General features: G+C 53.6%; 8 protein-coding genes across 8 annotated transcripts; 3 read left to right on the top strand and 5 right to left on the bottom strand.

Annotated features, from left to right (window-relative positions):
• Positions 1 to 1,927: 1,927 nt before the first annotated feature.
• On the bottom strand, positions 1,928 to 2,984 carry NCS57_00725500 (Repressor of RNA polymerase III transcription MAF1; the record flags this gene model as incomplete). The annotated part of the gene is made up of 2 exons (XM_053057111.1): positions 1,928 to 2,917; positions 2,979 to 2,984. The coding sequence occupies 2 exons, from the start codon at positions 2,982 to 2,984 to the stop codon at positions 1,928 to 1,930; spliced, it is 996 nt and encodes a 331-aa protein (XP_052913306.1).
• Positions 2,985 to 4,995: 2,011 nt separating this feature from the next.
• Positions 4,996 to 5,742, bottom strand: NCS57_00725600 (AP complex subunit sigma; the record flags this gene model as incomplete). The annotated part of the gene is made up of 5 exons (XM_053057112.1): positions 4,996 to 5,025; positions 5,142 to 5,416; positions 5,468 to 5,585; positions 5,638 to 5,671; positions 5,732 to 5,742. The coding sequence occupies 5 exons, from the start codon at positions 5,740 to 5,742 to the stop codon at positions 4,996 to 4,998; spliced, it is 468 nt and encodes a 155-aa protein (XP_052913307.1).
• A 1,297-nt stretch (positions 5,743 to 7,039) lies between these two features.
• Positions 7,040 to 8,033, top strand: NCS57_00725700 (GCS light chain; the record flags this gene model as incomplete). Its single annotated transcript, XM_053057113.1, has 2 exons — positions 7,040 to 7,065; positions 7,121 to 8,033. 2 exons carry the CDS (start codon positions 7,040 to 7,042, stop codon positions 8,031 to 8,033), a joined length of 939 nt encoding a protein of 312 aa, XP_052913308.1.
• Positions 8,034 to 8,231: 198 nt separating this feature from the next.
• NCS57_00725800 (EKC/KEOPS complex subunit BUD32) lies at positions 8,232 to 9,047 on the bottom strand (the record flags this gene model as incomplete). Its single annotated transcript, XM_053057114.1, has 1 exon — positions 8,232 to 9,047. Exon 1 carries the CDS (start codon positions 9,021 to 9,023, stop codon positions 8,232 to 8,234), a length of 792 nt encoding a protein of 263 aa, XP_052913309.1. The 5' UTR covers positions 9,024 to 9,047.
• Positions 9,048 to 9,995: 948 nt separating this feature from the next.
• NCS57_00725900 (uncharacterized protein) lies at positions 9,996 to 11,102 on the top strand (the record flags this gene model as incomplete). Its single annotated transcript, XM_053057115.1, has 1 exon — positions 9,996 to 11,102. The coding sequence occupies one exon, from the start codon at positions 9,996 to 9,998 to the stop codon at positions 11,100 to 11,102; it is 1,107 nt and encodes a 368-aa protein (XP_052913310.1).
• Positions 11,103 to 11,592: 490 nt separating this feature from the next.
• NCS57_00726000 (CMD domain-containing protein) lies at positions 11,593 to 12,273 on the bottom strand (the record flags this gene model as incomplete). Its single annotated transcript, XM_053057116.1, has 3 exons — positions 11,593 to 11,639; positions 11,696 to 11,741; positions 11,794 to 12,273. The coding sequence occupies 3 exons, from the start codon at positions 12,271 to 12,273 to the stop codon at positions 11,593 to 11,595; spliced, it is 573 nt and encodes a 190-aa protein (XP_052913311.1).
• Positions 12,274 to 13,275: 1,002 nt separating this feature from the next.
• On the top strand, positions 13,276 to 16,600 carry NCS57_00726100 (FACT complex subunit; the record flags this gene model as incomplete). Its single annotated transcript, XM_053057117.1, has 5 exons — positions 13,276 to 13,452; positions 13,515 to 13,599; positions 13,655 to 13,776; positions 13,832 to 15,440; positions 15,489 to 16,600. The coding sequence occupies 5 exons, from the start codon at positions 13,276 to 13,278 to the stop codon at positions 16,598 to 16,600; spliced, it is 3,105 nt and encodes a 1,034-aa protein (XP_052913312.1).
• Positions 16,601 to 17,546: 946 nt separating this feature from the next.
• NCS57_00726200 (uncharacterized protein) lies at positions 17,547 to 19,116 on the bottom strand (the record flags this gene model as incomplete). Its single annotated transcript, XM_053057118.1, has 6 exons — positions 17,547 to 17,655; positions 17,706 to 17,868; positions 17,921 to 18,716; positions 18,768 to 18,864; positions 18,918 to 18,954; positions 19,020 to 19,116. The coding sequence occupies 6 exons, from the start codon at positions 19,114 to 19,116 to the stop codon at positions 17,547 to 17,549; spliced, it is 1,299 nt and encodes a 432-aa protein (XP_052913313.1).
• Between the last annotated feature and the right edge of the window lie 1,147 nt (positions 19,117 to 20,263).

Consider the following 20,263-nt stretch of genomic DNA (forward strand, 5'->3'; position numbering starts at 1 on the left):
TATACCAGAGTCTTTATCAAAGAACAGTCGCGAACAGGCCGCGACATGACAAATGAGCAACCTGCCATACTACTACAACACTTACATGTCCCACATTAGAGGACCTCGCACTGCATATACAGTCAACAACCCCTATCTCTGCCACCTACATCTAGAGACCTTACAAGGGGGCGACTGACATGGACTGGGGGATCAGGTCAGCAACACAGCCTTTGCTTCCCCTTCCTACTACCACTACCACTAGTATTACTACTACTACTACTACCAACTTGCATATCCTACCTCCTCATTCCAAGCTACAACAAAAGTTTCAAGCGGGAGGAAACCTCGTCTTTGGCGTTTGGTCGTCTTGTGTTTCTTGATTTGTTATTCTCTTGCAGGAGGGCGCGGGACTGGCGATAAAACAAAAAGCCCCTCGGGTGTCACGGGTTCGGTTCATTCTGGTTATGCCATTTTCTTTCTTCTCCCTTCACATCGCGGGTCTTTTGGTCCTTTTTTCCCACCCTTACAAGTCTTTACTACTACTTTGCTTTTGCTTCTCTTTCGCTTCTCTGGCCATTTGACACTCACACACAACACGAACGATCGGACCCGCGCGTATAGGTACATATGTCTTGTCATTGTTTTTTTCTGCGATTGCGAATACAGAGGCATGGTTGCCCTGAGGGAAAGGGTAGAAGAAGATGAAGAGGGGGATTTGAGAGCGCAGAATTGAAAGAGAGATGAAGGGAAGGGATCAAGAGAAGAGGGTGGAAAGGGAGCGTCTATATATATTCATGCAACTATATGTATGCGCATAATACTGAGATGAAGGATGAACAACTATTCAACGTTTTGCTTTCTTGACTTTTGATACGCACTTGGTGCTATGATGCACTGCACCATTGATAGATGATGCCTTGACCTCCGGATATCAAATATATGACCTCGAACATTTTAGACTAACCTCTTCTATCTTTACTTTAAACCCACAAGGCTTAGGTCAGAGAGCGAAGATTTTAGACTTGGCCTCTTCTGGCCTCTTTACTTGAAAGCTACAAGGCTTAGGTTAGAGATAGACGTTAAGGATACGGGTCGAGTAGCCAATACTCTTCATGTCACGATATTGAGTTGGAAGCGTTGGAACTTGAAATGGAGTGAATTTTTTGAGTCCATCCCCGTGTCAGAGCAAAGCATCAACCAGCCTGACCCCTTACTCGACCCTGCCCATCAAGGGCCCCGTCCCTGCCCGTTTCATTGACTTCGTCACTTTCATTTCATCCGCTCTCCCCTCACCGCGGGGCGCGTTTCCCAGACCAGAGAACTCCATCCTGTAGGAGCCTCCCATGATAACCCACCCACCCACCCACATCCATTCCATGCATAGCCATCCCGGGTCGTGAACCAAAAAGATACAGACAGTCGAATCGAATCGAAACGAGAAGAACCGATAAGAACACAGCTAAGAAGAGAGAGAGAAACAATAGCCACAGACAAGTCAACAACACGGACGAAGGAGAATTAATAAAAGGAAAAAGAAAACACGCCAGAGACCAGAGCAACCAAGAAAAGCACACATGTACCACCGCGCGTTTGAAAGCGAGCCCCCGAAAACGCCTCGTGTCGCGGAATCCCAGCCGCTCTCACCGACCAGAAGCCTGCCCAGGCGCCACGCCTTCATACATAGGAAATCAACATGTCCAAGGAAACAAAAACAGGTTGGGACGCAATCGAGGTCCATGAACAGAGAAGTGGAGCAGGGAAATCGTGTACTGTTTGGCCTTCTCCGTGTCGCGTCGCGTCGGTTCGCAAGCGGATGACCGTTGTTGAGATTAAAACGGCGTTTGGTGTTGAGGTGTTGAAAAGAAAGCAATCCAATGCGAATGTGGCCAGTAAAAGCCGCCCAGCCCAAGAGCTACAGCGCAACAGCCGTGTCGATGGAGCTGGCCTAAATCTCCATCCGGCCGGCGATGTCTTCACTCATGAACCTCTCGTTGCTTCTGTCGAGCATGTCCATATCGTCAATGTCGTCGTCAAACTCGTCATCTGAATAGGCAACAAGATCGCCATCTTCCCCTCTGTTCCAGAACAGTCCGTCGTCCATGTCCTCATCGTCTTCCGTGTACGGCACCAGCTCAGCATCTCGATCACCAAGCCAGTAGTTGGCACGCTTCTGCGCACCAGCTGACTCGAGCTCTTGTCGGTTGCTGTGGTTCCTTGCCAGGTTCGTAGGCCGGAGTGTCGGGCTGTGGGATGAGATGACAGGTACTACACGCACGTAGAGGTATGCCACACGCTTCAGGGATCGGTTGAAGAAGAAGTAGTGCGCGGCCCAGATGGCGCTCTCGTCCTCCTCAAACGGGTCAGTGTCGGGGTGATAACTGAAGATTGTACACTCGTTAAGGTGCATTTCCTTGTCGATCAATGACCAGCATTGGGGTCCCCAGTTGGAACTTGTGTCGCTACCGAGAGAGGAGCCGAGCGACTTGGGCTCAAAGTTTGGCCTCACATTTTGGAGAATCGAATCGAGGTTGACCATGACGCGGCGCAGGTTTCGCTCGCGCTTAAAGTCGTTGGGCCGAAGAACGTGGGAGAAGTCGTAATGGGGATGACTGGCGTTTAGCGTCGCGATCAGGTACGCAAATGTCCGACGGCTTGAAAGTTCTGATAGAGGACCGAAGGCACTCGAGTGTGAAAATAGTTGCATGCTCGGTGAGGTGGCCAGCATCTGCGCACGCTCCGGTGGTGATAGGCTGGCGCCGAGCTTGAGGAGGGCTTCATGTTGCGAGTTGAGATCCTTATCGATATTCTTGTAGAGCTTCTTGTCGGATCCTGTTGACTTTGTCGTGTAAAGATCGCAACCGCCAGTAACGTTGCAGTCGGGGGTGTTGAAGTTGAGGGCGCCCGTCACCGCTTCGAAGTCTTGCACTGGTAGATACTGCAGTTCACATGTCAGCATGGCCATGGCACGGGGAGTCGCGAATGTCGGGATCGCTTACCTTCATATTGATGGAGGAGGAGCTATCTGGCTCCGATGTCGCGATAGAGGTGCCGTGGTGTCGCTTTGCGTTGCTATGCGATGATTGTCGTGATGCGAGAGCGCGGTCGGGAGGGAACCGATTGCGTCAGCGTGGAGTAGCGGGCCACGGGGCGGCAGGAGACAGATGTCGCGATGCGGAAGGTGCGAATGGGGCGCAGAGGTGGAGATGGAACCGGAGTCGAAGTCGGAATCGGAGTCGCAAAGCGTGGGATTGAAGTCGATCGCAAAGGGCGACAAGGGCGACGATGGTAACGGTTGGTGTTTGGGGGAAGAAGGGATGGGAATGGCTTGGCTGGATGGAAGTCGGGGTAGATAGATGATCGCCGGAGCCTGCTGCGGTTCGGAAGTATGAGGGAGGGGCGCGGTCGGCGTGGTAAAGAGACCCCGTGAATCAAGACCGGAGATAAAGAGACCAACGGTTGGGTGGGGGTTAATGCTGTAGGTCAATTCACCGGTAGTTGCGGCGATTGCAATGGTCAGGTAGAGAGATAAGCGACCAAGATGGTGAAGCTGCCGAATGAGTACGTAAGTGTGTAAGCTGCAAGATGAATGGAATGCAACAAGAGGGAAGGAAAAGGAAGAGGGGCGGCAATGGCAATTGAAGTTGCGTGGATGGAAGGGAATGACCGGCTGCGGGACTGATGGATTGGATGCTTTTGTCTGAGGTCAGCGGGTTCACGCAGGCAAGACAGCTTGTGAACCAATATGGACGGCTTTGTGATCTGATGGTCGCGGCCACCCGGCCACGGGATCGCAGCAGCGGATGAGCCACGCTGGCACCCGCACCCGCAGCAGCAACAGCTCTCCTGGAGCTTTGCCGGTCCCGGCCATCGACACCGATGGGAGCTGGAGCCAAAGAGGGAATTCCGGGGACTGCGCCAGCTTGTCCCGTCGGTATTCGGGTCAAGCAAGCTAAGCCGGCGGAGCCCTCCCCCTGTCAGCCCATCTCATGCCTCATCTCGTGGCTCTCATGAGACCAGGGGTCCCGTCCCAAGAGGTCCAAATCCCTGATCTTGACCAATTGCCCAGCTCTGCTTCCAATCCAATCGATTTGCCCATGCGAGCTGCTGGCAATCTGTAAGCTCAACAGAACACTTGTTCCCGCAATCGCTAGGTTTGGGGCACCACAAATAGGGGGGCTCCTTTGGCGCGACATAACAGCGAATCGGGCACTGCTCTGAAACCACGGGCCGCTGTCGAGCGCCATCATGCTTCAGCTCCAGCATTCCAGGCGCACTAGATGAAGCTTTCAGTCATGGTCCAATGTCAGTTTGCAAGTAAAAAAGGCAAAAAATGAGGTCAATCGTTTCTCTTCATTCTGGTTGCGAGGCGTCCCGACGGGGTAATGCGATTGCGCTCGCGCTCGGGTTTGTCGAGCGCCCAAGGGACACCAACGTGTCAAACTGGGACATGCCGAGTGGCATACGGCGTGTGAACTCGGTGCATCCATTGAATGCCGTCACTCTTCGCCATCCGAGGTTCCGCTGTCCTTGATTCGACTCTCTGCATGATCCCTCCGCAATGGGTCGACGTCAAATTGCCGTCCCTTGCGCCGTCAACCGCATCTGCCGCGCGGCGGACGCCTTCGCCCTTGGGCCTCATCTCTTGATATGAAAGAAGGTGGTTTTCCACCGTCAAAGATCTACAAAACAAGACCGTATCGGCCTAGGACTCCCCAAACACCACCAGCGCCGGTTCCCACGATGCAAATAAACATGCGTGTCCTCTCTTCCCATTGAAGAGATGCTCAGCCGCCTGAGACTTGCCCCATTACACAAACCCCGCATCCTTGAGTGATTTCAATATTTCTTCTTCGACCTGTTGATCCAAAGTTAATCCGAGATCAACTAACGCGTTGTAGTTCTTCGTATGAAACCGTATCATGGGGGACATCGCTCGATCGGTCTGGGGATTCGTAACGCAAGTCGAGTCGAGTTGGTGCCAGGCAGCTATTAAACGTCGTCGCCGAGGATGGTCTACATGATCTTTGTAACTTCGTCCTCAACCTTGTTGACATTCCGGCGTTAGCTGTCATCTGGCGATGCTTTTGCTGGGTGCAGGTTGCCGGGCCATCACGAGACTTCACTAGTCGCCAAGCTGGATATCACCCCTGATTACTCACCTCCATGTCCTCAAGAGAGTCTTGCTGGCCGATGCAGCGGAGTACGTTCTTCTTGCTGCTCTCCTGCAGCTCGCCGGCGAGGAGGAGTTCGTCGAGGATGTAGTATGCCTTGGTGAAGGAGAAGATGATATCGAGCTCGCAAACGTTGCCATAGTACTTGTCCATCTGCTCGACGTATCGGTGGATGATTTCGAGGGTGATCAACTCATTGTCCTCCGAGGAGCATCCCGCAATGAAGAAGAGCGAGGCATATCGGCGGTAGACGATCTTGGTGTCTGTTGCTGTCAGCATAGGCCGGCATCAAGATAGGAGCAAAGGGGGCTGACCCTTGTACTCCAGAAAGTTGCACATCCGCGTCCTACGGGCGAGCACGAGCTGCGACACGTCCTTGACGATCTTGGCCTTGTCCTTGGGGGAGAGTGTTGTGAACCACTTGGCGAGGCGCTGGAGGCACTAGTCAGTGACGACATGTCTTGATGGGAGCTGGCAGACGGACCACTTTGCCCTGACGGGACAGGAGAATGAGGTATCTGGGGGGTTAACTCTAGGTCAGCGGCCGGGAACGGGCGAGCAGCTGTGGAGGAGCATACTGGATCGCCATCGTGATGTTGGTTTCACGCTGCCGAGCCTGCTTTGAATCGTGCAGGAGGGAGCGAAGGAGATGTTTGGGGAGATGCGAGTTGATGGAGATAATTCTGGCTTCAAGGTGGACACGGAAGCAATTTGGCGGGTTGGTGACGAGTCGGGCCTCAGGCGGGCAGCCCAGTCAGAGTGCCCGGTCCAGGCTCCAGCCAATGCGCCCGGGCCAGACTGATCCCCGCTGCGAGTCAGTGGACAGCCAGGTGGCTTCAGTGGTTACAGCAAGTGACGGGCGATCAATTAGCGGCCGCTTACAGCGAGTCCACAGGAGGCTCACCTGGGTCAAGGAAAAAACGAGACACCAGTACAAGTATGTTAGCTTATTACTCTCTAAAGATGATCAATAGAGTATACTAAGGGTAGATAAAAAGCACTCTAAAATATTCCTTTCTTTATGATATCTTTATTAGTTTTATTATATTTTATTATATTTTGTTATATTTTATGTAAATTTATTTATTATGATTGAGAGGACTCAAGTGATCCTTTGAGGAACTCTGGCGTCTCATTTATTTCTTGACCGGCGTGCCTGTCTATCCAGCTTCCATCGATCCATCTGGTGTGGACGATCTCAGACAAGAACAGCCATGATTCAACGGCTCAAGACATGGATCAGTCTTGCCTGGGCAAAGCACTCCAAACCCCGCGTCAGTGATGGAGCCATATCCGGATCGCGAGATCATCATCGTATTGCCCATCCCCGTCCTCAAGCACGCGACTATGCGCTCCCTCTGATGTCAGTCGCGATGGAGGTCCTTGGCCATTCAGGAATCAACCTTCTCCCACCACCTCCCACCTCTTCATCACATCTCATCCTCGACCATCATTCGACTCCCCTGCAACCGTGACAAACGCAAAACCTCCACGCTTATCATACTGCGCACCACTGTGATTCCAAAGCTCCCGTCTGCGTCTGCGGCCAGGCAATATTACTAATCCCACCTCCGCTCTCCCCCACGTTTCCCTGGGGACTCAATGGTCTCGAAAAGCCCGCTTCCGAGCAATCGGAGTGTGGGCAGCTGGGAGGAGCTAGCAAGTTTCGTTGTCTAGCCCAGGGCGCGCAGAGTTGATAAAGACGGGACTATCTGGGCTTGCCGCTGGCGTCTCCGAGTTTAAGCCTTGAAGACGCCGACGCCGAAATTTTTCCTCCCATTCTTCAAACCTTGGCTCAGCCTTTCTCTACTTTAGCTGTTGATATTTCTTTCTTCTTTGATCATTTGATACCTGTCTATTCTCTATTTTACTCTCATATACCCATCATGACGAAACTCATTCTCTCTACGGCGTTTGTACTCCCAGATTCCTGTGAGGCGCTTTCGTGCTGACAAACCCCTCTTTAGCAATGTCATGTCGGCAGGCCCTTCGGTGATTCGCAAGCCCGGAAACAACAGATCCAACCTCGAACTCGTCAATTCCCTTCGCGACAACTTCGCTGAGGCTCAGCGCGACTATGCGACCCATGCTCCTGGCACCAACGGCTTCACGAACGGTGATGCGCCCAACGGCAAGGCGACGGCCGTCGAGCTCTGGACGGAGCGACAGGGCAGTGCGCTATACGTTCCCCGCATCAATTGGCAAGCCGCCGGGTTGCGGGAGGAGTCGAGTCAGTATGAGATCACCGTGAAACTGTTCCTCTTGCCCGGGACGCCTGTCGCCGAGCGGGAGCAATACGCCAAGGAGGCCCTGGACTTGGTCCGGAGGGAGCTCGGTATTCAGACCATCGATCTGCTAATAGTTTCCTTCCCCGGCATGTCGTTCGAGGGCAATTGCGAGTGGGAGGCGGACAAGGCCAACGCTAATCAGGGCAATCTGGAGGAGGAGCTTGCGACTTGGAAGGTATTCGAGGGTTTGCACAAGCAGGGACTTGTCAAGCGACTGGCTGTGTCCGAGTTCGGCAGCGAAAAGCTAGGCGCCTTCATCAAGCGCGCCACCATTCGGCCCGTCATTGACCAGATCAACCTGCGCAACTGCTGTGATGTCCCCCCGCCGCTCAAGAAGCTGGCCGAGGAGGAGGGAGTCGAATTGCACGTCCATACCGACTGCACTGATATTCTCCCCCCCGGAACTCTGCGCGAGCTTCTCGGCCACGGCCCCAGAGGCGCTGGCCTGCTCGCCGATCCCGCCCACAACGGAACCGGGCTGGCTGGGGAGATTGTTCCTGAATGGGTTGTGCGTTACACAGCATTTGTCCAGGATCGAGGCGTCATCGAGAACAAGGGCTATTTTGCCGGAGCGGAACTGGTGGAGCCCTAGTTCCGCAACTCCGCAACGGTTGAGGAGTGGGATGGTGATGATAGGGAAGAGGTGTTTCCGAGCATATCTGACAGCACGATATCGGGCTGTGGATGGATTTCGTCCTTTGGTTTTTGCAAAACAGCGAGCATCAGACACACGGAGTTTAGACACTATGACAGGGAAATTGGCCGAGACGGCTTTTCTGTTTTTCTTTGGTTATCCCAGCATGCTTCTTTTGCGACCTCTCATCCGTACATCTTCAAGCTTCTTGAGTACGATTTTGGCCTGCTTGAAAGTTTGGCCATACGCATCGAGCAGCTCTGAGAAGATACACTCAGCACGGGGGTGCGTACTACCAAATGCCCTCTCTAGCACGTAGAGATCTACCGCCCGGTCTTCATCTGATACACTCCCACTTGCAAGACCGAGGTCGATGATGACTAGCTCACCATCGAGGGGACTCTGGTTTTTTGGATCGGTAGGGGGCGCCAACATCATGTTACTGGTGGTCAAGTCCCCGTGGACAATTCCAACCTTGTGCATATTGCCAATAGCAGTGCCGATGCGTCGCATCAGGCTCTTCAACTCGGCGTCATCCTCGATGCCCTCTGTGCGGCTTCCGAGGCGCTCGTTGATGCTCTTGCGAACGGGCCCTCCATGTATCCATTCCAACATCAACCATCCAGCAGCCTCGTCGACAGCGTAGACGGCTGGCACGCGGACGCCATCGCGACGGCACTTTGCGAGGATGCGGGCCTCTGACAGGATCCGGTGTCGCGTGAGGCGCTGATCGAGAGTCGGGTGCCGCCAGGGCTTGGGAGGGCGGTACTTGAGGGCGCAGGGGATGTCGGGTAGCAGGTAGGTGCTCTTGTAGAGGCGGCCCTCGGCGCCTTGTGTGATGAGGGTTGGCGGGGTCGACGCGGGGTATTCGAGGATCTTGGGGAGGGGAAATTGATTCGCCTGCTGCGCCGCGGGGTCGGTGGCCGGCGCCGTCACTGTGGCCGTCATAGCTGCTGAGCTGAGCTGAGTGTTGATGATAGAATAAAAGTCAAGGATTAGATCAGTCAGTGGGGAAAGATCTAGCAATTATGACGAGCTGCAAGACGAGCGCAGGTACGGGGCGGTCATGAAGTCAGTTGAAGACACAGACAAAAAGGCTGATTGGCACCATGCATCGAACGGAGACGCGCAGTCAGCAGCGGGCCGATGAAGGGAGTGGACGGCAACGGCTAGGAACATTTTTTGGCGGGCACGAGAGAGAAACCTGACTGGCGGGTTCTTTGCACTAACAACCAGCCTGTGGTCAAATCACGTTTATTTCTACCAAGCTTGACGCCATCGACGTCTTGCTGCCCCTCAAAGTTTTGACAACACATGGGATTTTTCATGTCCAGAGATGCCTTCACTCACTCATGTAATAACACCCCCGAATTCACTCAGCGCACATCGAAACCCTAGGATTGATCCACTGCGCCTCCCCAAACCCTAAGCCCAGGCCGAGGCGCATTTATAAGTCCCCTGGATAGCCGAGACACTACTGGAATAGGCCTGGTAATAGTGCCGCTGGAAGAATCCCTCACGACCAACCGATGCCGGAATCAACTGCACAAGTCCACCCGGGACGCTGCCAATGCAATCGAGAACCCGCTAGACGGTTCGGCATCGCAGCATTAGCGCTGTGGGAGGGGGCGACTCCAGGGGCAAACAGCTTACGGCGCATCCTCTTTAACCACCACCTCTTGAGTAATACGGTCTTTGTCAGGGTACGTACAAGAAACACCAACAGTCAGCATCACCATATCCTGACCGTTTCTTCTCGGATCTCGTATGCCCGGCACTCCCGCTCGCCACAACGGCCCTCTGCCGCGTCCGAGGCGAATGGCTGAGGGGCCGCCGTCAAACTAAATCAGTCACACACAACGCCATCCGCGCATCCCACATCCACCTGCCATGTGATGGGTTTCCCTGCCCTGGGTCGTAATGGATCTTTTAGCTGCAGCTACAGGGGCCCTTCTCCATTCCCAGCCATCCGCGCCAAGTGGCCGAACACGGCCGCTCCAGAACAAATCTGGCAGTTCGGCCTGTCCTGGCTACTGGACGGTACGGCGCTGCTTGAAGCCCCGGAGGCTAGAGCAGCGCACACACAAACTGCTTTCGCGCTTGTGCTGCCCCCCGTCGTCATTCACTCACTCACCCCTCTGTGCCCAGTTATCTTGTGCGCCGTCGATCCAGCCTCTCTCCTCTCCCTTTTCCCTCCCCTCAAAGAGAGAGACACCCCAAGGACCATGCGCGATAGCCTCACCCAACGCCCTGACTTGCCATCCAGACGCTTCGCGCTCAACCATGGCAGAGTCCGACCTGCTCCAGTGGACCACCGTCCTCATTCTGACCGCTCTTTTACTTGCCGCCATCGTCCTCGCCCAGATCGTCTCCGTTTATACAGCCTACCAAGTGGCGCCGCAGGAGATCGCAACTTTCGTTGACACGGCCGACTTTTCCTCCCAGGAGAATGAGTCGTATGACCGCGACGTCTCCAAGGTGCAGCGTCTAGATGAGAAGCTACGCTTGACCCAACTCCTAAGGGAGATACAGAGGACGTGCGACGATTTGCGCGAGGACCTCAATGGCATGTTGCTCGAGGAGGACGCCACCCAGATGAGGACCGTCGCCAGGTTGCTCTGGGCGTCGAAGCGATCGAGGCTGGAGGGTCGTGTCCGGAGGCTTGATATGTTGCGCATGCGCTTTCTTGTCGTGTACATGGGTGTCGTCGCATTCAACACCAACACTACCAGCCATACTGAGAAACCACAACCCCCATCTGTGCCCAGGGACCTCGAGAAGTCGCCCGTCTTCAAGACACCACCTCGTCCAGCTCTTCCCAAAGGCCTGATGGAGGGAATCATCAACCGTCCCCCCCTCCGCAGTCTGACCACGCAGGCACTCGTCGGCCACCAGGAGCACACTTCCAAACCCCATCGCAAAGGATGGGCTGGCGTTGTCGAGGAGCTTCAGACGTCTCCCAGGATGCAGCAGCGCCACGCTTCTATCGAGCGCGCAATGTCAAGGTCCTACTCAAAGTCGCCATGATCTGCTAGCATCGGTTTGGTCATCAAAGACTTCCCCTGGTTTTCCTTGCGTATTGGCACACGGTTACAGCGACACGACATAAACTTTCTCACAGGTTGCCCATTGTATGCGACGGACAGAGCGCGGGCATGGCACGGCGTTTTCTGGTGCGGCCATCTTGGCCACCAAACATTTTCACGATACCGCATGATCCGATAAAGTACAGCACAGCATCGGCATTCTAGATCTTCTACAGGCATGGAGGGGCGCGGGTTATGAGCGATGATTAATGATGCGTTGGTCCGGCAAAGGTTGGAGGGCATTGAGGAGTTTGGTTCGTTTTCACTTCACTTCGCATAGATGGGATGATACCCCTTTTTTTTTCTTTTCCGAGGCCTTAAGCCTTGGTGCATCTTGTTTTGTGCCTGTTTTTGCTATTGACGTTGATAGCATACTCCTATCATGTTTCGTTGCCGTTCTTGGGAGATATGGAGGATACAGCAGCCCCCCATCAATGACCAGAGACAGCTTCGGGGCCGGTACCGTTTCTTTCTCCGACTATAACGTTGTTAGTCTTAGCTTTAGACGGATCTGATTTTTGAGTTTTGACTTGCCATCGAGAGCCACCAAGAAACGGCTCACACAGTTGTAGCAAGCCACCTAGGTTTCGGGTTAGCTCAGACTCAATTTACTACGCTGGGCTTTATCTTACCGTTGCTGTGATCTCGACAATCTCCTGCTCGTTGAAGAACTTCTTTAAGTGGTCAAACGTCTCGTCCTTGACCTGCACGTTCCTCGTCATCTCATCCGTGTACAGTAACACGGCCCACTGCTTCTCCGACAACTCGGCTGGACGCTCGCCCAGCGTGTCCTGCTTGACAGCCTCGAGTCCCGCCTCAGATACGCCGCCCTTCACGGCCAGCGGGGCGTGGTGCTTCCACTCATACCAGGCCTTGTTGCAGACGGCAACGCGTGAGATGGCGAGCTCACGTAGGTCGTCGCTCAGCGAGGTCTTTGTACGGACAGCGCCGAGGAACGAGTTCCATCCGTCTGCCACGGGAGGAGAATGAAGGAGCGCAAGGTCAAGAGACTGAAGAGGGCGAGGGTTCCTTCGCTCCTCGATGCGCTTCACAATGGCAGCTTCTTCATCGTTCTTGGTCGGGGGAGGGGTGGGTACGTAAGGGATTCTCATGATGCCGGTTTGGTGTAAGTTGACTGTGTGTGTCAATTGAGAGGATAGTGTGTGCTCAAGAGGTGCTGGATATATGAGGATTGAAACAAGGGGATACTGTAAATAATGTATAAGATGAGAGATAAACCCGACAGATGTCGAGACCCGAAAGCCGCTCCTTGGTTATATGTTCTCCCGGATGCGCGGGGTCGGTTTAGAATCGCAACTCCCGTCTCCACTTCCCGAAAAGCGGCGCCGAGAGGCGGAGGTTTATCACGGCATCTGGACGGTTACCAAGATGGGCTTGGAAGATGCATTTAAAGATGGGTTGAATGAAGTGTTGCGGGTAGAGTTAGACCAGGTCTAGTCGCAACTAGTTTATAGCGAATTGGCATTCAGGAATATCGAGTAGAAGATGGGCATTCACTCCCGAGCCCAACATCCCCCAGGTGTTCATTGAAATGCCCATCTCCATGGACAACCTAGCATTTTATCACTATATGAATTTTCCATTGAATTTAGGACACAATGAAAGTTTCCCTTCAAATATGACGAGCGTTTTGAAGCCACGTGCCGTTTATTGCTAGGACCGCTGAGGCAGCAATATTTACACTGCTATAATCCGAGTCTCGAGATTCTTTGTTGCTCCGTCAACTCTCCCCTCAACATCCACACCCAATTTCACCAACCGCTCAGTATTGAAGCGTCAAGATCCAACCAAGCAATCGTATTTTGCAAAACTCGAGAAGCGACGCATCAAGCCACATCGAATCATTTGACTTGAGATATCCCAGTCTCACAGCGACATTTGCGCGGGTGCGCTCCAATCCCTCCTGTCAGATCAATCCAGTTCATCCGAGCTTGGATCGCAGGGACGCGTTGCGCACCGTCACGTGACAGGGAGCTCCCAACCTGGATCATTAACGCGACCTCACTTTTTTCGCGTCGTCACGACTTCCTTCAAGCTCTTCCTCCTCCCCGTTCGCTCTTCCGTCACTCTCGCTCGCGCGTCCATCAGCAACGATGGCCGAGATCAAGATTGACAGCAAGGTCTTCCAGGAGCGCATCTCGCACTTTGTGACTGCCTGGAAGAATGACCTCCGAAGCAAGGATGGCCTGTTCGGCGGCGCCCAGTCCATGATCGTGATGATGGGCAAGGTCGAGGAGATTCCCGAGTTCCACAAGAACAATGCGATTCACGTATGCGACCCCGATAATTCTCGATTCGAAGCGAAAGATGGAAATGCTGACGACTTTTACAGTTCTGGCTCCTAGGCTACGAATTCCCGACTACACTGATGCTGTTCACCCTGGACACGCTGTACATTCTCACGACAGCCAAGAAAGGTACTGTTGCTTATGCGCTCGTTGCGCGATTTATCAGGAGCTGACTGTTGCCTAGCGAAGCATCTCGAACAGCTCAAGGGCGGCCGATTCCCCATCGAAGTACTCGTGCGAGGCAAGGACGCTGCCGAGAACGAGAAGCTCTTCATCAAGGTTACCAACAAGATCAAGGAAGCAGGAGTAAGCGAATCAATCCCCATCGTCTCGAGCCCATCTTAACATGTTGCGATTTCAGAACAAGGTCGGCACCATCTCCAGGGACACCTCCCGAGGCCCCTTTGTCGAAGAGTGGAAGAAGCTCTTTGCGGAGCAATGCAAGGACGTCACCCAAGTCGATGTGTCAGCGGCGCTCTCGACTCACGCCTTTGCTGTCAAGGACGAGAGCGAGCTCCGAGCGATGCGAACCGCTTCCAAGGCCTGCGTGGCCCTGATGACCCCCTACTTCCTCGATGAAATGTCCAACATCCTCGACGCCGAGAAGAAGGTCAAGCATTCGGCGCTTGCCGAGAAGGTCGACAAGAAGCTCGACGACAACAAGTTCTGGCAGACAGTGCAACTTCCGAGCAAGGCGAAGCTCCCCTCCGACCTTGACCCGACCCAGCTGGACTGGATCCTGGGACCTTCGATCCAGAGCGGCGGCAAGTACGATCTCCGATTTGCGGGCGAGCCCAACGACGACAACCTCCATGCCGGCATCATTATCGCCGCCATGGGTCTCCGATACAAGTCGTACTGCTCGACGATCGCACGAACCTACCTGGTCGATCCCAACAAGTCCCAGGAGAGCAGCTACAAGCTCCTCACCCTCATTCACAACACCATCATCAAGGAGATCCGAGATGGTATGACGGCAAAGGATGTGTACGCCAAGGCTCTGAGCATCATCCGAAGCAAGAAGCCTGACATGGAGAAGCATTTCCTTAAGAACGTCGGCTGGGGTATTGGATTGGAGAACAAGGACCCAACCTTGGTGCTCAACGCCAAGAACCAGAGGACCCTGAAGGACGGCATGACTTTGATCATCAACACTGGATTCCAAGACATCGAGAACCCCCAGCCTCAGGACAAGCACAGCAAGGTGTATGCCCTTGTTCTTACCGACACCATCCGAGTCACATCCGCAGAGCCTGTTGTGTTCACAGCCGAGGCGCCCACTAGCGCTGACGCAAACTCGTTCTTCTTCAAGGACGATGAGGAGGCCGAGCCTGCCCCAAAGAAGGAGAAGAAGGACTCTCGTGTCGGTGCCGTTGCTACTAAGAACATCACAAACACAAGACTCCGCTCCGAGCGTACAACTCAAGTCGCCAATGACGATCTTGAAAAGAAGCGACGCGAGCACCAAAAGGAGCTCGCGGCCAAGAAGCAAAAGGAAGGTCTGGCGAGATTCTCAGAATCCACCAGCGGCCAGAACGGTGGCGAGGTCAAGAAGTTCAAGCGATTCGAATCATACAAGAGAGACAACCAGTTTCCCCCCAAGATCAAGAATCAGGAGATCATTGTTGACGTCAAGAACAACACCGTCGTCCTCCCCATCATGGGACGCCCTGTTCCGTTCCACATCAACACTATCAAGAACGCTAGCAAGAGCGATGAGAATGACTTCTCTTTCCTGCGTATCAACTTCCTGTCTCCTGGTCAGGGCGTGGGAAGAAAAGATGACCAGCCATTCGAAGATGCCACAGCACACTTTGTGCGAAGTTTGACCTTCCGATCGTCTGATGGAGAGAGATACAATGAGATAGCGAATCAGATTTCCAACATGAAGCGTGACGCGGTCAAGAAGGAGCAGGAGAAGAAGGATATGGAGGATGTCGTTGAGCAGGACAAGCTAGTGGAGATCCGAAGTAAGTTCATGTCTTTACTGTGGGTGACCTGATACTAACAGAGACCAGATCGGCGACCGGCTGTATTGGACAATGTCTACATTCGACCTGCCATGGAGGGCAAGCGAGTGCCCGGAAAGGTTGAGATTCACCAGAACGGTATTCGATATATCTCACCCCTGAACGCACAGCATAGAGTGGATGTGTTGTTCTCCAACGTCAAGCATCTTTTCTTCCAGCCTTGCCAACACGAGCTGATTGTCATCATCCACATTCACCTCAAGGACCCCATCATTGTGGGCAACAAGAAGAAGACCAAGGATGTGCAGTTCTACCGAGAAGCGACGGACATCCAGTTCGATGAGACGGGTAACCGCAAGCGCAAGTACCGGTACGGTGATGAGGATGAGTTTGAGGCAGAGCAGGAAGAGCGACGCCGGAGAGCAGACCTCGACCGACTCTTCCAGGGTTTCGCCCAGAAGATTGCCGAGGCTGGTCGCAACGAGGGTATCGAAGTTGATATGCCCATCCGCGACCTTGGATTCCATGGTGTGCCGTTCCGCAGCAATGTCTTCGTCCAGCCTACCACAGACTGCCTTATCCAGGTTGTTGAGCCTCCTTTCATGGTCATCACTATCGAGGAGGTTGAAATCGCGCACTTGGAACGTGTTCAGTTCGGCTTGAAGAACTTTGATATGGTCTTTGTCTTCAAGGACTTTACACGAGCACCTTACCACGTCAACACCATCCCTGTTGAGTTCCTCGACCAGGTCAAGGACTACCTGGACTCTTCCGACATTGCCTATACGGAAGGACCTCTCAACCTGAACTGGCCTACCATCATGAAGACAGTCACAGCAGACACTCACCAGTTCTTCGTCGACGGAGGTTGGTCCTTCCTCCAGGCCGACTCGGACGAGTCTGGCGGTGAGGACATGTCGGAAGAGGAGTCAGCGTTTGAGATCGATGACGATGAGCTTGACGAGGCGTCCGAATCTAGTGAGGAGGACTCCGACTTTGGCAGCAACGCCAGCGATGATGATGACGACGAGGATGCTGAACTCGACAGCGACGAGGAGGGTGAGGACTGGGATGAGTTGGAGCGCAAGGCGAAGAAGCGAGATCGTGAGAGCGCCATGGAGGACGAGGACCGTGGCAGCAAGAAGAAGCGCAAGCGCTAAAGGGGGTGACTTGACTGACGCCTTGCTTCCCCCGAGGCGGAGGGTGATTTTGGCGTGAACGGGAAGACGATGGGACTGGTTTATTTGGTTTTTTGGCTTGGTTTCTTCGATTGTACTAAAAAAATACTTGCCTCCTTTTGGTTTCTTTGTATGGCCGTCAGGCACTATGCTCCCAAAGGGGGAGAAAGGGGGTATTCAGCAGAGAAGGGGCAAGTGTCTGTCGAGCTCGGACGTACTTGGACGCTTCTCCCGCGAGGCTTTTCATATCATATCGAGTTGGAATGATCAGGATCAGAGTAGGACAGTTGTACCAGATAAGATAATTCACGATTTCAGCATAATGAATGAGCGGCTCTTGCACCGATGGAAGTGGGTGTTGTTAAAACATGTATAGTTTGTTCTTGAGCATAGCATAGCATCAACTTCACATGGACAGGCAAGCGACAATGATATAAACCAGTTCATTCTATCCTTGAACCAAATTGCATCGCGCCCAAACTCCCTTACCCAATAACGATACCAAGGTCAAGATCCTTGCTCTTCCGTCTCATCCGTCTCTTTGATCCGTGAAGAATAAGCTCAGGGGAGGAGGAAGAGACATCAACCCCTGAATTTCCCAGAATCGCATCCTTCAAACGCAAGAGAGCAGCAGTGCAGAAAATAGCTGACACACAGTCGGGCGCTGCGGCGAATAATGGTACAGAAAACAAGTAACCATGTGAGAAACGACGAAAAAACACACCGAAGCAAGTTTGCACTTTTCCTCCCACAACCCTCGACCCAATCTCGCGCTTCAAGGTCAGAAGCCCGAGTTCTCACGTCTCCCAATCAGAGGCGACATGGCAGTGCGGACAATGCTGTCCGTGGTGCTGGGAGGAGACCGGATGGACGCAAAGGAAGGTCTCGCGGGAGCTCGGAGGAGAGTGCGGGAGTCCTCGCGAGCCGCCTAAGCCTCGCCAGGACGAAGTTCACGGCCGGAAGCGACGGCTGTGCTAGGGCCGGACTTGGCGCCGGGGGCGTTGTTCCAGGAAAGATAGGTGTGGTCACCAAGTTTCCTGACAAGATGTTAGCATAAGAAATGCAGACTAGAGAATTAAGGGCATACCTAGGGCGGATCAGATGGGTCACTGTAAAGACAGCACCGAGCAAGATGCAAACACCGCCGACGACCACGTAGGCGATTCCAAGGAAGGGGTTGCGGCCTCCCATGACGGTCTTGGTAGTGATAATGATGGACTTGGTACCTTCATACTTGCTGGCGGGGAAGTCTAGCACACGTCAGTCAAGCGTTCCGCAGAAGCGTACATCTTGGTAACTCACGATCATCAACCTGAAGCTCGTAGGTACCGGACCACATGGCAAGGGTATCGTTGCGCTGGTACAGCTTGCTAAAAGTGGGAAGGCCGGCGGTTCGCATCCACACGTGGAAAGCCTCCCACTCCTTCAGGTTCGGCGGGGGGTTCTTGGTGGTGTAGTTGTCCGGGTAGCGCTTATGCCAGTTGGGAGGGGGGATCACGTCGTCAGGCTTGTAGCTGGTATTGCCGTACAGGTCCCTGTCGCTTCCCCAGGCAATGTTGCTCGTCTTCATGTCGTAGGTCCAGGTATCGTTCTCATTCTTGGGCTTGCTCGAGGCCGGAACAGTCACAAGCTCGGGGCTGTAGAAGGTATCGTTGAACATGGAGTTGGCGATGAGTCCGCAGGGGTAATAGGGCTTCGAAGTCTTGGAGTCTCCGTACAGGGGGCCGCAGTCACCGTTCTTGATGTCGCCGTACGAGCGAGCCTTTCCCTTGAGCTGCTCGCTGTCAAACGAGAGCACGTAGCGACGATGGTTCTGGTAAAAGTTGGTGAGGTGGTAGTAGAAGAGGACGGGAGGGCCCATTTCCTCGGGCAGCGTAAACTTGAGATGGCACCGGTTTGTCTCGTTGACCCTGACGCCGTTGTCGAGGGTGACGGTGATGTTGGTCTCGCGCGCCCACATCGCATTCACGGATCTATTAGAGCTCTTGAAGGCAGTCTGGACATTGTCGCCGGGCATGGACTTGTAGCCGCCGCCATCCCTGGAGAGATCGGGGGCTTTTTCTGTGCAGTCGGTGTAATCGAGTCGAAGTTCTTGGACCTAACCAGGCTGTCAGATGCGTCTTGTTGAAGCGGCAACGTCGGAGCTCACCTGGGCGCTGGCATAGAGCAGCAATCCTCCGATAGGAGCGAATATGATGCCAATGGTGAAGAACAGGGGCAGGACGGTCTTGGGTGTGAGGATGGGCCTGTCGCAATGAGCATCGAGAACGGGGAAGAGCAGGGAACGAGGGCAACGTACTGCCAGGCCTTCAAGCGCTGCTGTCGGAACGCGGTGTCTATCGCGAATCAGTCAGCACGAATTTGTCGCGGTGCACGGCGGCTCGGCTCGAGGGATGCTCACTCGCTGGTCGACGACTCTTCTTCTTGTCCGGCTGCTTCGGGCCATCGTTGGAGTCGATGGAATCAGTGTGGTCGATGCCACGGGGATCGTCGGCCATTGTAGGCAAGTTCGGCGGTGGAATCTGCGCGGGCGCGCGATGAAAGATCCGTCGAGATCGATGTTGGCGCGAGGCGGTGGGTGGGAGATGCTTGATTGTTTGTTCTGTTCGTATCCCAGGGGAGAGAGAGCTGATGGGATGGATTCAGTGCAGGTGTGGCTTGGCTCGTGAAGCGTTACGTGTTGGACATTGCGGCGTGAGTGGGACGTGCTTGGCTGTCAGGGTGAGTGGCTGTGCAGTGACAGATTGCGGGCTATGCTGCTCGGGGTTTCGGGTCTTTGTTTTATCCGGGCGCGTACTCAGCTCGTTGAAGGTGTGAACCTGAAAAGGAATGTGATAAACAGACATATTTAGGGGTATCTCTCTCTTTCTTTTCCAGTTGTATTGTATGTTAGTTGCTCTGCATGTAGGTTGTGGTTGCATATGCCTCAAAACACCTTATTTTAGCCTATCCACCAGGCGGCATTGGCAGCTACCGGACCGTTTCTCAACTCAATGGGACTGTCAACTCAATTCATGAGATTTCCAGTCTCGGGTCTCGAATAACCCTCTCGTGGTACGGATTGATATTGTTTTCTATTGTTACTTGGGAAGGAACAAAGTCCCATCATGTGTAACTGAACCATTTATTAACCCAAACTGATCGGGGGCACAAAGTCAGCACTGTCATCGCATGAACTGTCGAGTGAACAGAAAACAATATTCATCGAGAACTCGTTTTATATTTGATGCATCGTACAGTTATTGCTTTCCTCTCCTTTTCTTCCCCATTCTTTACCAGCAATCAGCCCCATTTTCATCGACCCATTGTCCCATTCACCACCAGCCGTGAATCTAGGACTCACTCATCCAGCCTCACCAACTCATATTCACCTGCAACAACTAGGACTCGTTCATTCAGATCCACCAGTCCTACTTTTCAACATCCCAGCATCTGTAAAGTCCAGCGCCATCATTCGCTGCCCCTTCTTCTCCATCCACCCCCAAAGCCTTTGTCCCTTATGCACACCGTCACTTAACATCAGGTCCTCCATCTGCAAGTCCTTAGCATCAGCAGAGCCCGCTAAAAAGCTACTGGACCGTAAGCCACCAAAGCTCGACCTACACATACAAGTCAGCAGCCCAAGGCTGTTTGCGGTCAGGCACG

The sequence above is a fragment of the Fusarium keratoplasticum genome, chromosome 5 (assembly GCF_025433545.1).
Source record: "Fusarium keratoplasticum isolate Fu6.1 chromosome 5, whole genome shotgun sequence".
Classification (NCBI taxonomy): Eukaryota; Fungi; Ascomycota; class Sordariomycetes; order Hypocreales; family Nectriaceae; genus Fusarium; species Fusarium keratoplasticum.